At 41.8% G+C, this 15,751-nt stretch overlaps 1 protein-coding gene and 1 long non-coding RNA gene across 8 annotated transcripts in view; one reads left to right on the top strand and one right to left on the bottom strand.

Moving 5' to 3' along the window:
- The window catches only part of LOC105559556, a 31,850-nt gene that overhangs the window by 7,140 nt on the left and 8,959 nt on the right, over nt 1–15,751 (bottom strand). The gene's annotated exons all lie outside the window — the stretch shown is intronic.
- Nucleotides 1–15,751, top strand: part of LOC105559555 (nephrin-like) — a 73,180-nt gene that overhangs the window by 51,689 nt on the left and 5,740 nt on the right. For 2 of the 7 annotated variants that reach the window (XM_012007935.1, XM_012007930.1), the window contains 4 exons: nt 2,534–2,881; nt 13,788–14,069; nt 14,594–14,688; nt 15,051–15,326. In XM_012007935.1, coding sequence (XP_011863325.1) covers nt 2,534–2,881; nt 13,788–14,069; nt 14,594–14,688; nt 15,051–15,326 — 1,001 coding nt within the window. The remainder of the gene's footprint in view (nt 1–2,533; nt 2,882–13,787; nt 14,070–14,593; nt 14,689–15,050; nt 15,327–15,751) is intronic. The other 5 variants (XM_012007932.1, XM_012007931.1, XM_012007936.1 and 2 more) reach the window with 5 other exon arrangements.

Genomic DNA, 15,751 nt, shown 5'->3' with positions numbered 1-15,751 from the left:
CTGCCACAAACATAAATAATTCGCTCGATCGTATTATTTGCTGTGGATTTTAATTTTATGCTTCAACTATTGCTATTGAACTAAATATCCAGATTATTAAGACGACTATCTGATGTTTTTTTTGTTCATTAATGGCGAGGTCGTTTCAACGATTTTATTTCAATTAATTGCGCTTTTCCTCCTTCCTTACAAGTATTAAACTCTCTCTTTCTTTTGTGCATGCGTGTGTGCGTGTGCGCGCGCGCGTGTGGGTTATGAAATAGGGATTAGAATTAATTGTAAGTTTAGTTTGTGTATTTCAGCGATTTAGCAACGCCAAGTTTTTTAATAAATAATAATGTCGTGAATTAGGACCGATATGTATCAAACAATTTAATTAGAAAAGGCCGTCCTTTAAGAAGATATTTATTTGTATTAAAGTTGTTTGCATTATATTTTTATTGAATAAGTAATTAAAAATTTGTCTCGTTAATATTATTGTCTCCTTTACTTCTTTCGGTAAAATCTTATGCTCGCTTGTTTGGATATAACATTTTAATATCAAAAATAATTAAGTATCTAGCTTGTATAAATATTCATTTTAGTTGGCGCAATTTGATGATGTCATTACTTTTGTAGAGACAATAAAATGAATTTTTTTCTAACCAAATATATATCCAAATAATTAAATTATATACTTCTTGATTGGATGGCGCTTATACTTGACGTATCTTTTTTACCTTTTTTTAAAAGGGTTGTTTTTTTAGGGTGATTTCAATTACACTGATCTTGTTGATGCATCATTTTTTTCCCGTGTACGAAGGAAGAGATGTCGCGCGAATTTCTTTCGAGGACTCGAAAATTGTACAGGTTTTACGAAAAGCGAACGCGCGTTTCCTTGTATCGTTGAAATCTAAATTCGGTCTGGACACTCAGAATAGATACACTTTGCTCGCGCAATGTGAAAGCTATGGACTGCGTTAAACGACTGCGCGCCGCTCGAATGGCAGCTTTCCAGGCGATAAAAATGACAAAAATACGCGCGCGGATCGGCTCGTCTCGCTCGATGACTGGCAGGTATCGATTGCATTTTGACGTTTTGCATTAAAATACGTCCGTGCGCAGCGTGACGAACGATTGGCACATTTCATGGAAATCCATCGGCGTGATCGAGCTCTCTCGAAGAGATCGCGCGCCATCAAGCTCGCGGAAACGCGGGGACGCATTATGGCGAGCAATATTACGACTGATTAAGCTCCGTTCGTTCGGGTATACATGTCTTGACGATTCCTCGATGGATTGCCGTAAATTACGAGTGAAAAATGCCGATTATTTTCGCGGTCAATCAATCTTCTCGAAAATAAATCCAATTTAGGAGCCGTCTGGAAAATATGAAAGAGATTAATACGTTATACGGACACATCTTTGAATAAATGTCTTCATGCGCTCCGAACGTCTAGAGAAATTAACAAACACGTGGTATATTTTCGAACGCGAGCCCTTCCGTTCAACTGTCGTGTCGATTACTCGTAGACGATTTTGCATACTTCAGCAAAGCTGCGTCCATCTTCGAACCATTTCATTTATTACTTTGGCGAAGAAAGTGCGATTATTTTCATGAAAATATATTCGCAAATTACGATCGTGCAAAATGTAGTAGACCAAATTAACAATATTAATTGTTTATAACAACGTTTGAAAGAAGGGATTGTTTACGTTGCAAGAGAAACTCTATTTCTTGTGATTTTATATAGAAGCGTCACGCTCTTCAACTTCAAGCTCCTTGAATATCGATAATCTTGATGCGTATCCTTTATCACAAAATTCGTGAAATTTGTGAAGAACAAATCAGACACATCGCCTGCGATTGAATACTTTCTTTACAACAAAATCTCCCCGAGACGAAACTTTGGCCCTATGTTGAGCCTTTAATTCTATTATATAGTAGGACCTAAGGCAGTAAAAGAAGTCGAACTGCAGGTACAAAATTTATTCCTACTTTAAAACTGATAGTGTCGAAAATTTCTATAGCTTTTGCCAATTTAGCATTAAAGTAGGTCCTTTTAAGTAGGAGCTAAAGTAAATTTTTAGAGTTAAAGATTCAAGGGAGGAGTAAACAAATATAATGTCATCAAAGTAGGTTATTGCTGGTCTATGTAGGCGTATAGATCAGCTCAGTAGGTGTAAATTATCCTTAAAAGTGTCAAAATAGTACCAAAATTTCGACTCGGGCCAAGTTCCAATTTCCAACCCTCCGAGTTGTCAGTCCCACCGAGGAGAAGACTTCTAATTACTTGTTCGTCAGTCTCTCTTTAATTGCAACATGACACGAGCTCGTCGATTACCCCAAAGTTCATTGCCTGAAACGAGCCTACCGGACGTCGCGATTGTGTGTCGGGTCGTAATTAATTCAAGCGTACGCCATTTTCCCTACGCGCGAAACGACTCTCGGCCTCGCGTTACCTTCGACTACCCTGCCGCACCCCCGAAACTCATCTCCGCGCGCTCTCGAGTGAGTTAGGCTGAGGCTGGTGTGTTGTGCCACTTCCGGTAGCAGGTGAGAGGCTGGCGCAACCACCCTCGCCGGAGAATTGCACGATCCGCGAGGAGAGCCGGACGACCGTGCGGGTGAGCTGCGCCGAGAGCGAGTACTTCGACGCGAACACGGCCACCTACGTACTGCAGGTCTTCGACGCCGACACCAGACGGCTGCTGGCGTCCGCAACGAGCCTGACGCCGAGCATGCTCGAGGTGACGAATCTGCCGGCCGAGAGGAGCCAGTCCGGCCTCGTGCTGTCCCTCAGGATCATGACGGCGCACGCCATGAGCGACGCCACGGTCCTCCACAGTCCGCACTTTGTTCAGGAGGGTAATACCAATAAGGAGCACCACCGTTACCCAGGTAGGGCCCAGATACACAATGGATCGTCCTACCAACCCGCCCGCACCCCCGCCGCCCCGCCCCCGTTATTGTCCCCATGACGGTGCTTTCGCGCGAGACCTCGTAGCCCTCGAAGCGGCGATGAGCGACATCGTCGTTGCGATCGAGCTACACTCTTAAGCATGTATTGCCAAACACATCGCAGGTACACGTTGAAATCAAAACCGTACGTAATTATAAGAGACGTAAAAATCCACCAAATAGCTGGTACCTCGAGATTGGGAGTTTCATTTTGAGGAGGTACATTAGCTACGCGATCACGGGTGCGGCTCACGCAACACAGGAAGAGTATAACAAATGCCTGTCCGGCATGGAAACGAGACATTTAGAGGTACATTTCTACCTCGTGCTACTTCAGGAGATACGTACGGAGAATTTTGTTTCTCTTAAAAAGAGGTGCCGTGGCTTCATAGAGCGGGACCTCCAATTGATCGTTATACGTTCGTTATCACCTCGTATATTACATATTTATGCCTCGTACTAATATGCTGCACTGAAAAAAATTTCTGGTTGAATATGGACGAATCAGATAATTCCTTTAGGATTTACCAGAATTTCTGTAGGATTACAGGAATTCTGGTAAATCCTAAAGGAATTCTGGTGAATCCTAAAGGAATTATCTGATTCGTCCATATTCAACCAGAAATTTTTTTCAGTGTGGGAAAAATATCCCCCATCAGCGCGTACCTCGAATCTCTCAATTCCACGTAGAAGTTTGTACCCCGAGTTTGGCGGTGCTACGCGGTGCGAGCTCAAGAGTGTACAAACAATCGATCGCGTCGGCTCATTGCCGCTTGTACAATTGATATTGTTCGTCTCTCGGCCGGTGACGTACTGGAGAAGAGTACCGTCGCATCGCGATCGCGAGATTCTGAAGCCAATGACCCGTACCTCGCGAGCGGGTACGGTCATCCTATCGGGTACACTCGGTCTACGGTCCGTTTCAAATTTTCCGCTCCGATACTGCCGTTCCCGAATTCTTACGCCGTACGAATTGCGCCTGAGGCTATCAGCAATAGACAGAAAGCCGTGATGCAGATAGAATAGGAACTGTGTACATAACGAAGGAGAAATAAGCGGACATCAGGTCGTCTGCGATTTTTGTAATTCACTTCTAGCCACTTGAAAGCCCAAGTAGTACACTCAGCTGTTCTATCTTTCGATCACACCCGCTTGCGCGTATAATTGCTCCCCGTGATTTCATACGTCGTGCAGTAGTAGAGGAAAGTCCTCCATTTTGACACAGGCTTCTGATATGAGGTAGCAGGTTTTTGACACCCAAATTCAATCGCAAATCTTTCCTCGCGACGATTACACGAGTTAACAATGAATTTTCCACCAAAACAGGTCTCGCTCCAAGAGCAATAAATTCATGGTGGAATGAACAGACGACGCCTATTAACTTAACAGAAATCCCGCTATCTCGTATTAGGAGTCTATCTCATAATAGGGGACTTTCCTCTAATGATCCCTTACGTAGTTTATCATGTCTCCATTTCCCTCAGCGAACGGGAATGGCATTGTTTTAGAGAAAGTCAGAGGATAATCATCGCGAAATTTATCCTGCGGTTCTTATTTCGAGCAGGAAATTCGAAATCGTTTTTAAACCGGCGGTATCTTTCCACGTCGTTACTTTCTTGCGGAGGGATTATAAATTTTCTTTCTATCAGTCAATATCAGTATCCCATACGTCTGCACGGTCTGCTGCGACCGTAGAGAAACGTCCCGTCCGAGTCGTGCAGCGCGCGCTGAAACAGACTAATATTCTACACACGCGGCGATATTCGCCCGCGATAAAAATGCTCAGCCGGTGGAAAGCCCGCCGACAGGTCAACACTTGGGCGAATTCATCACGAAGTATCTCGAAATTTGCATATTTGTTTTGCGCACGTACCGCGCGAGTCCATTTTTTTTTCCACCGTCCATCGAGGAGCCGGTACCATCGAATTGAAGGCAATCGCCAAGGGAATACCGCGGATTGACTTGCAAAATATTGTTACGCTGTTTTCGTACGACACGGTCAGATCTTGCATGCGCCCAGGGCCGCGTAAAGCGCGCCGCGCCACGTGGCCATCTTTGCGCGGAAAAATGTTGCTTATCTCCTTGATTAAGCTAATAGATGTGCCTTGTCACCGCCTATATTAGTTGTGATTACATTTCCGGAGTTTCCGCAAACTCCCGCTTGCAAATTTTTCTCGCATGTATCCGTGAATGTGTGCCTCCTTAATTTTTCCGCACTGTACGTGTACCAACTTAAGGTGCAAGAAGAAAGCGTACATCCGTTTGAATTAAAGAGCACCGCTGATGCTTGTGCATGTTAATTAATTGAATATGAACTTTTCTCTTTGTGTTTCTGTGTAACGTAAAGTTTAGCGAGCGGAGAGAAAAAAAGTCTGTTGGTGCGATGTCACCGTCGCACGTTTAATTAAAAATGTTTAAAGGGGGCGGGTCTTCATTCATATTTAAATGCGACAAATCCTTATGCTCCGCAATATTTGCAGAACGTCAAAGAAGTAATTTATATATCGAATTCAATTTTATTTAATAAAGCGTGCCAATGTGTTCGTGTTTAACGTCTGCCGCGTTGCGACAGACATACCATCATTTTCTCTTCATTTTCCCGCTGCATATTAATCATATTTAATGTGTGGCATAATGAGAGATGAAAAAATCTAATTTCGCCAGACGTCCCCGTAATGCGAGCGCACCACAAAAATATGTGATACTAATTAGTTATTCCAAAGTAATTACAATTTATAATCGGCTGTGTATTGTGTAAATACTTTCCTTCTCATTAAAAAAATGTTTTATCAGTCGCCACATCTATTTCGTATCTGTGCGTAAATTGGAGTTAATATTCATTAACTTTACGAAATCCGCGCAAGTGTAACATTCATATGCCGGTAAATCAACACCGCGCGGCCACCGTAAATTCATTTTGAAAGGCGCGGGCAGCTATAATAGATTTCAAATGATTTATTAGGCGGCGTATCTCCGCGACTTATTCCGCGAAACGTTCCTGCAAGTTGAAGGCGGTGCCGCCGCGCGACAAGGCATTATCATAAATGAATGTAATAATCCATTATCTTCCGCCCGCGTTTGTTAGTTTTCGCGATGACACACCCGCGGGAAATCGTTTGCGTAAACAGTCTGTCCCGAGACTACGCTAACACACGGGCGTATCTCGCGCCCGGTAACGTGACGCATGTACTTGATCTTAAATGCGATTATGCGATTATTGCATTACACTTTTGTCGCCGGTCGTGGATATGTGCGGCGGTATCACGAACGACACTCTGTAAAGATAACCGGCGCAGATATGCTAATCGAAGGTTTCGCCGCTTTCTTGGCGGAAGTCGGTTTACCCCGGCATATCCCGCGAACAGTTAGCACGCGCGCGAAAGGGAGGCAAAGTCGGAAGAACTTGTTTCCAAGGGATACCGCTAAGGCGACCGCCTGTACGTGTAAATCCTGTCGAGAAGCATTCATCCAAAATTGCTCTGTGGCCAAGTCTAATCTTCCAGCTTGATCTCCTGGTGCGACGGTGCGACGTACGTGAATATCCCTCAAGTGTCGCGGGAAACGTTATCACGATCCTCGAACGGAAGTGTAATATCAAAATGTCAAATACTAAAATGTGATTGCGCAGTCAGGCGCTCGCCCAGCGCATTGACATGCTTGATTTAATGAAAATTTCGACTCGCTAACGTACCATATATTCTAGGGTAAGGTGACCAAGTTCGTGTCGGATACCAAATGCGGATCAACAATTTGAGGAGTCGCTAATGAGCGACATAAAAACGTATCTTTTACGATATCGACAATAAAGTTGTGAATATATAATACAAAAGAGCGAACTTGCAATTATGTAATAACACAACGCGGGGAGAATTTCCTCCTAAATTTTACCTTGAAAATCATGTAATCGTGGGACAACGTGGGCACTTTGTAGAACTTTATAAGAGTTTTTTGACATCGCACCTTACATTTTACTAATAAAATCTATGCTACGTATAATTACTAGCAAAATGTGTGGTAAAATTTATAAAAAGCCTCATAAGATTCTTCGAAATGCCGTGCCGTGCCACTCTCTAAAAGTCAATCAGTGGATTATCACTGAAAACAGTGAATAGTCACCGATTTACAGTTATATAATAAATATACCACTGCGATTTTCAGTGGTGCACTTATAACTGCAAATCAGTGACTACCCAGAGAACATGCACATCTAAAAGTCTTTTAGACATAAGAGGTCTAATAGACACACACACAGAACAAATTTCCGGATCCAATGCTATTACAGTTGAATGTATCATAAAATCATATTTATTATAGAGAAAGGAATATTTTAATCTTAAATGAAAAATTCTAAAATCTAGAATAAAATGACAGTATGTATCGTCTTTTGTCGAATATCGCGGTGCCAACTTCGTGCGTTGTAAGTTGAAGGGAAAATTTATTCTAAACGCAAGAATATATAAACTTACATTAGAAGTTACTCTTGTCTCAATATAGTAAGTCAATCTTTTTTAATTCGATAGAGGAGAATAAGAATTATTGATTTTATTTTGATACTGTCTTATTTTTATACTAAATGAGGTTGTGAGAAATATAAATGCGTCAAGAATACTTTTTGTCTCGGTAACAGAAATCCTTTCAGAGGGTGTAGAGGACGGGCAAGTTTTCTCATAAATTTGACTTGTAACTTTCATATGTTAAGGCGTTATACAGCGAAAAGTAAGCTTCCCTTCTCTTAAAAGTTAATTGAGCGTGATGAGCACCTTTCGTAATAGCGGATGCAATAAAAGATAACGAAAATAATCCAAAAATTAACTGTTACATTTTGATTATACAGAAAATCAAGTATATACCTCTTGACCTTTCGATTAATTCGCGTTTTCGTAATTGTCATTTTGCACCAAGTTTCGTTTTGTACGACCTTTTGACTAACAGCGAATTCAATTACTTGCTGTTTATAGTCAACTTTTATATTTAACTTTGTCTTAAGTACATGTTCAAAGATGTACAGATCATTTTACTGGCTAAGAAAATATTTAAGACGATCCTTAAATATAAGAATTGACTGTAAACAGACATAAATAAGGAGACACGCAATCTGTGTGACACTCAATGAGTATATGTGAAATTTTCGCAGTAATAGATGAAGCGAGATAAATATAACCGTCTTCGAACGTCAGATTAATTTAAATTAAACCTTCCGGATTTATCCTGGACTCGTCTTACGAAACGCCTCATGATACAATAGATGGATGTGAACAAATCTCTGGTGCATGACTCGAGCTCCTCGTGCAATAACGCCGCGTTCCGTTGTGCGCGTCACTTGTGCGTGCAGCTTCATTGTCTTCGAACTTAAGCCGCTTTCGGTGACCTTATCTATTAATTTGCGAAAGATTAATTGAAAGCGCTGTTCCTGAAACTCCCTCGTGCTGCACGTTAACGTTGCCTCGCGGAATCTACTTCATTCGGGAAGCTTAAGATTGTTTGATCGCAGCAGCCTGCTGTCTAGCGAGCGTAGCGAAAACACCGCGAGTAAATGAAAAAAGTCACGTGAACGCGTCACGTCGACGAAGTCTATATTCGCGGCGAAATGTCCGGATTTTGTAGGGTAAGACGATCAAATTCGGATCAGACGCCAAATGCGGATCTAAAATGAGTCGCTAATTGGCGACATTTTAAAGTATTTCACGTAAATTTTGCTCTCTTATCAATCAATCGATTTATTAACTTCAGCTTAGAGCTAAGAAGTGGATTTGGTTTACAAAAGGTTCTTAACTCACTTACATTTGCACTCGTGCATCCATTAATGTACACATAATTCCTTACTTGCTATGACTGAACGGAGAAAATTTTCTCTTAAATTTTAGCCTGAAAATCATGTAATCGTGCTGGCTAAACATCAATCAGTGAATTACCTACCACTGAAAACAGTGAATACCCAGAGAACATGCATGTCTCTCTCTCTAAAAGACATCTTTAAGATGCACCCTCAGAAAGGATTTCTGTTACCGGGACAAAAAAATATTCTTAACGTATTTATATTTCTCACGACCTCATTCGGTATAAAAATAAGACCATATCAAAATGAAATCAAGAATTCTCATTCTCCTCTATCGAATTAAAAGAAGATTGACTTACTATATTGAGACAAGAGTAACTCATATAAATGTAAGCTTATATATTCTTGCGTTTAGAATAAAATTTCCCCCCAGCTTACAACGCACGAAGTCGGCGCCGCGATATTCGACAAAAGACGATACATACCGTCATTTTATTCTAGATTTTCCATTTAAGATTAAAATATTCCCTTCTGTATAATCGATCCTATTTTATGATACATTGAAGTGTAATAGCATTGGGCCCAGAAATTTTTTCTGTACTCTCTAACGGGTGTACTCTCTAACAGTTAATCGGTAGATTGTCACTGAAAATCGCGAATGTTCAACGATTCCCGGTTATAATTAATTATTCAGTGCTATATTTATAACTGTTTTTAGTGATAATGCGCCGATCAACTTTTAGAGAGTAAGAGGCTAAAAACTGATACGAAACCGACACGGTTTCTTCGCAAGCGGCACAAATTGTTACCAGCTGCGCTCTGTCTTGTTCGCGTCCTTTTTAGTATTTCTGAAGAATCTTCACCCGCGTTATTTCAAGATATACATAAACTCGCAAAGAACCTCCGTTCGGGATCAGCCGCTACTGTTCCCGGCGACTGCGTTGAAATCGAAAGATTCGCAGGTCTGACAAAATATATTTTCCGCGCACGTAGAGGCATGAATTCAAATCGTCATTAGCTTAGTTTGATGGCTGCGAATGTTGACGCATCCTTGGCTTTAATATTAGTTTAGACGGGAAGAGGCGGGGAAAGGAAACGGGGACCGGAACAGGGACGAGAGCCAGCGGAAAGGCATTCATTTAACAGAGTTCGCGGATATAAGTGGGTTTTGATTAGCCTCGAACTTGAGTATACCGCGGGAGTTGAGAATGGAGTGCATTTGAATCCCAAATTCATTGCTAATGCGGTTGTATGATCTATGATCTGCGCAAACACTCGACGACCGCGTATTTGAGAGGGATTATTTTTCCACGAACCTCGGCTCTCTGCCTCTCAAGATAATGGGCCGCGCGGATTTCGCGTTCGCTGAAAAAGTCGCGAAGCTGCCGCTTATCTTGTCGCGAATATCTACTCTCTAAAAGACAATCCATTGATCGTCACTGAAAACGGTGAATAGTCACTGATTTGCAGCTTTAACTATACCACTGCGATTTTCAGTTATAACTGCACGGAAAAGCAAATCATGTAACAACGAGATCAGTGCCCGCACAGAAAATATCTAATAAATATCCAATAGATATCTATGGTATACATATCCATATGACGTCCATACCCATACAGCACAGAAAGTTAAAATGATGTTGCTGAAACGTTGCAATGCTGAATGTTGAAGTATAAATATCTTTTCCACGGTTGAATCTAGGTTAATGTTTGTACATTAATTCTTTATATTGCTGCAGCGTTAAAACAATCTTGAACAAATTATTATTTTTTGACACTCAAATAGATACTTAAAAAATATATAATTACGAAATGTATATACATAATATTTTTGCAACGGTCAGAAATTTTCTGAGCTAAGATTGGATTATTATTTTAGTGGAATAATTCAATTTCAGCACTTCCAACAGTTGTGAAAAATATTCTGCTAACGCGGCCAATGTTAACTCAATATAATTTAACAATGTTTTCTGAATGTTGAATCGTAACGTTTACAAGACATTACAATTCAGCGGACATTAGACGTTTTTGCAATATCTTTTCAACGTTGAATCTACATTTCGTAACATTGATGTAATATTGCAGTGTTGTAATGGAACGTTTCTGAGATGTTGATTCAACGTTTGTGTGCTGTATGAGATAGCTATTATGAATATCTAATAGATATCCAATAAATGTATAAAATGTCTCTATCTTCCGCATAACCAGCGAGGATATCTAAGGGATATGCACATATGATCCACATATCCACATTCACCAAATAGCTATCAAGGATATCCATTAGATATTTATGTGTCGTCCACATATCCATGTCCACCAAATAGCTACCAAGGATATCCATTAGATATTTACGTATCGTCCACATATCCATGTCTACTAGAGCTGGGATTTTTCTTCGAAGATTCGAAGTTTCGAATTTTCGCATATTCTAAGCCAACTAATGTATTAACAAGATAGAAAACAATAACAAATTTTGCAAAATTAATCATTTTTATTATAACTGTGAACTAATTAAATGCCAACTAATCAATGTCATTGTAAAGTATAAAAAACAAACGTACTTTTTGTCGGACACATATTTGTCCATTCGCTCATAAAAACACAATTCATCATCATCGCGAATTGATCCTCGAGAAACCGTTGGAAACGACTATAGATATATTATATTTATTGTGACCGACTGCCTTGATTCGAAACACAAGAATAGAAGATATGGACAGTAGTGTAATTAAATGAATATACGAAATGTTAGTTGATCGTTGAACGGGAATCTTTTGATTTATGTGTGACGAGTAAAGTTTATAACATTAGTGTATAATCCGGGTATACATTCAAGCCACTTCATTTTTCTTTAATTCAACGGCATTTTTTCCCCCGCGTGCAAATCAGCGACCGTTCGCTGTTTTCGGCGATAATCCACCGATCGACTTTTAGAGAGTGCGGGCTAAGTGTCGACCTGTTAATCGCGAAAGTGAGTCTCGTCGGGTTTCGAACTCGCGACGATCGCGCACGTTTCGAAACGCGAAAATAACTGAAGATATCCGCAAACGAGAGAATGAAGCTTTAATAGAAGCTACACACTCCGGATGAAAGCTGAGATAGAATGCGGAGAATTTTAATTTGCCATTTTACTTTTTCTTTGTTGTCTTTTTTTTCATACGGACGAATTGTTCGAATTTTTAGCAATACTCGGGCGCGGATATTAACAGCCAGGAAGTAGCAACGCCGGCGCGATATAATTAGATTATTTCTAAGATACGGGCAGAGGGCCGGGGGAGGGCGGGGGAGGTGTTATAAATTCTCATTGCATTCCGTAAATCGACCAGGGAGGTCGGGATAAACTCCAGGAATGCTACCGCGTGGGTGGATTCCAACGCGGAGCTGCCTTTATGATCGCGTCGTTATAGCTAAGAGAAAGCTTGTACGCGCGCATTTTTTACGACGACATTTTTTACGGTCCGCGCCGCGCACACGCGCGTATGTGCACACGTATACCTATCGCGTGTATTTCCCAACGTATCAGAAGGGTGGCAGGATGCTACGCTTGCAGGCGCGGCGTTCCCGCTTCCGAGTTAGATTTATGCCGCCAGCTACACCTTCCGCTTTAATCGCACGCGAAAAATAAAAGGACAGGGCCTTTTGCCGCGTAAGATCCGCGCGGCCGGAAAACGCGAGCGCGTTCGACCCCGTCGTCGCTCGTCGCCTCATTAAAGAACGTCGTCTTCCCCGAGCAACCCTCGAGCTTCCCTCCTGCCGATCGAGTAACGACCCTCCCCTCCTGACGCCCGTAAGGCGGGCACGTATGCTATTAACTCACGCGATCGTCATAATCTGTCATAATTTGCATTTATAAATTTACGCGCGACACTCGCTTATAAATATTTCCGTCACGCGAGACGCGCATATTTTTGCTCTCTTTTTTTTTACGAGCTCGTGTCGCAACGTAGTTTTTTCCCCTGTACTAGCGAGCGTAATGAAAAAAAATTACTTTAATATACGCGGTAAATCGTCGCTGAATAATTATCGCCGATGAAATTATCGTAATAATTGTCGGTAGCGCGGGAGGAGAAGGGATTTACGAGAGGCATTCTCCGCGCGAAAGATTAAACATTTGATTCCTCGCAAATCTAGCAACGCGATTGTCTTGATTCGGTCAGTCGCGATAAAAGTAGTCGAACTGTAAACAAAGCTCGGATCTTTCTCCATAAGGATTACGCACCGTGGTCGTACAAAAGGCACGGCAAAGCCGCTTTTGTATCGAAAATGCTTTATCCATAATCGAATCGACATTCACGAGCAAAATCGCAACGTAGCGAAACAGCACGCTTTATCGCGTTTTGTGCATTTTCCGATCTTTGTTAACACATTTCTCTTAAAAATGTGCAGAATACGAAATCACGCTTTCGATAGTCGACGTCGTTTCTTGCATTTTAAGAACGAACGCATCGCTTGCGATTTTCGGTAAAAACGAGCAGAGGAGAGAGGTGTCGAATAAATTCTGATAACATTTCGCAGTGATAAACTCCAGGCATACTATTGCCGCACACGTGGATTTCAGCGCGTATGGTAAAATATCTTTAAACGCCTTCCGATTGCTCGTAAGTTTCCTCAATCGATTTCACATGATTTTCATTTACAAATGGAATATTTTTTTATGAGAAGTAAAGGTGGCGTCGAATAAATTCTGATAACACCTCGCAGCGATAAACTCCAGGCATATTATTGCCGCACAGGTGGATTCCAACGCGTGTGGAAAGGTGTCTTCAACTTTAAGACGTCTTTAAACTTCAGATTGCTCGTCAGTTTACTCGATCGATTTCACTTAATTTTAATTTACAAATGGAATATGTTTTTCACGAGAAGTAAAGAAGAAGATACTGAGCTTGTCACGACGATGTTCCCTGCGCCTCTCGGTCGAACGACAATGGGGGACATTTCTAGTTACCGTAAAATTCGTGGGAGCATTATCGCAGCTACTTTGCCTCCCTCCGCGAAATTCGACTGCGCTCTCCGTTATTGTCCTCCCCCTTTCTTCGTATTCGCCCCGAAACAATTGGACACAATTTACAGCCCTCACGCCAGTTATGCTGTCGCTGTCGGGTCCACTGCTGGGCGCCGTGGTGGGAGCCACAGCGGGGCTGCTCCTGGTGATCTTCGTGATCGTGCTCGCTGTCAAACTCCGCTATCGACCCCGATCTCAGGAGGACTCTCATGACGACGGCGGCATGGCGAACCTGGCGGCCTCGGGGACCGGCGCCTCGTCCCCGCGTGACAAATCGTCGACCTTGCCCCTCAGTGCCGATAGCATCGAGAGCTTCGAGAAGAATCCCGATATAATACCGCACGCGAACGGTAGGCGAGAGTACCTGTCACTCCGCATCGCGGCATGCTCCTCGATCTGGTTTATCCGGCGATTGCATGATAAACGCGGCCTCCCCCCCCCCGCCTCCCCCCCGTGTAAGACAAATCGCTCTTGTATCGTCGCTGTTAACCGCCGGAATGCTTTTCCAGAGACCAATTCAATCGCCGATAGATTATCTCGGTGAGAATATAACGCGAGCGATGCACGATTGTTGGTGTAAAACCTCCCCCGCGTTGGCGGTTTCTTTATTTTAAAAGTGTTTACGAAAAACGACGCTTTTTTTCACGACCGAGTTATCTCCTCCCTTTTAGGTTTTCAGTTTCGGTTGATACATTTGTTGTTACAGTGAATGCATGTTAAATCGTTTAGCCCTTTTGAATTCTGCAAGTGGGACTTGTATGTCCCAGAGGTCGCTAAAGGGTTAATTAATTTTGTAATTATGCGCAACTTATTCTAATTTAAATACAAGCTCAAAGGAGCAGAGTAATTATTCCTGTACTTTATTATATTATAGAGAATTCATATGCAGAACTATGCAAAAGTGCGTCACCGCGATACGTGCTGCAACAGCAACGCCCGGAAACGAATACCTTTGCAGCAGCAAACAACGTAAGCTCAGCAATTATGAATCTAAAATAATAGCAAATTCAACACTTAGTCGCGATCAGTTGCAATTAATTTCTAATTATATGCGTAAGCACGTTTATAAAAACGCAGCTCACAAGTCTTATGGAAGTAAATGTAGCTCGATTAATAACTCTTTTTTTTTATTCGTAAAAAATTGAGCAACACTTCGTGTTTATCTACTTTAGAAAAATTAGATTGATTTGATAAAATTCCCGGCTGTGATTTAATAATCGACTGATCGATTGTATTACAAGTGCACGCGATCCGATAACGCGTGCCCGAATCGGATTCTTAATCGACCGAATTATATCGTTCAAATTCTGAGAGCAACATTGTTGTCTTAGCAGGGCTCGGAGCTAACATACGTCGAATTAGCACTAAGGGGAAACCGACGAATACCTCCGAATTGCTACCAGCCCGTGCAAATCTCCAGCATCCAGCGGCCCCAGCTGCTGCCCATGTCGACTTTGACGCGCAGACAGCCTATCCAGGAGCCGACGATTTACGCGCAAGTCGCCAGTCATTCTAAACCGATTTACGTGCCACCGCCGCACCCGTACATGAATCGCTCCAGCGACGAAACTACGGCGGAGACACCATTGATCGGACACGACAATAAGGTAATAGGCATGCAAAAGTGACGAGACTGACTTTTGTCGCAGTCTCGGTAGGTTCATCATTACGTTTAATCAAGTCCTTTCTGCTATAAGATTTTCTAAAGTGGCAAAGGACAATTAACTTGGAAATAATTTTGTTATTTAAGTATTAAATCATTTAAATTTGAATATTTCGAGGCTCGGCGTGTGTAATTCTCGAGAAAATTGGAAAAACGTCATCATTACGTTTTTGTCAAGTCCTTTGTGCATACAAGATTTTCTAAAATGGCAGAGGAAAACTAATTAGAAAATGATTGTGTGATTCAAGTATTAAGTAATTTGAGTTTGAATATATTTCGAGGTTCGGTACGTTTAATTCTCGACAAAATTAGAAAAACGTCATCATTACGTTTTTATCGAGTCCTTTGTGCTACAAGATTTTCTAAAGT

Source organism: Vollenhovia emeryi, unplaced genomic scaffold (assembly GCF_000949405.1).
Source record: "Vollenhovia emeryi isolate VEMERY1.0 unplaced genomic scaffold, V.emery_V1.0 DF939265.1, whole genome shotgun sequence".
NCBI lineage: Eukaryota > Metazoa > Arthropoda > Insecta > Hymenoptera > Formicidae > Vollenhovia > Vollenhovia emeryi.
The sequence above is the reverse complement of the archived record's forward strand: the minus strand, read 5'-3'. Positions and strand labels throughout refer to the sequence as shown.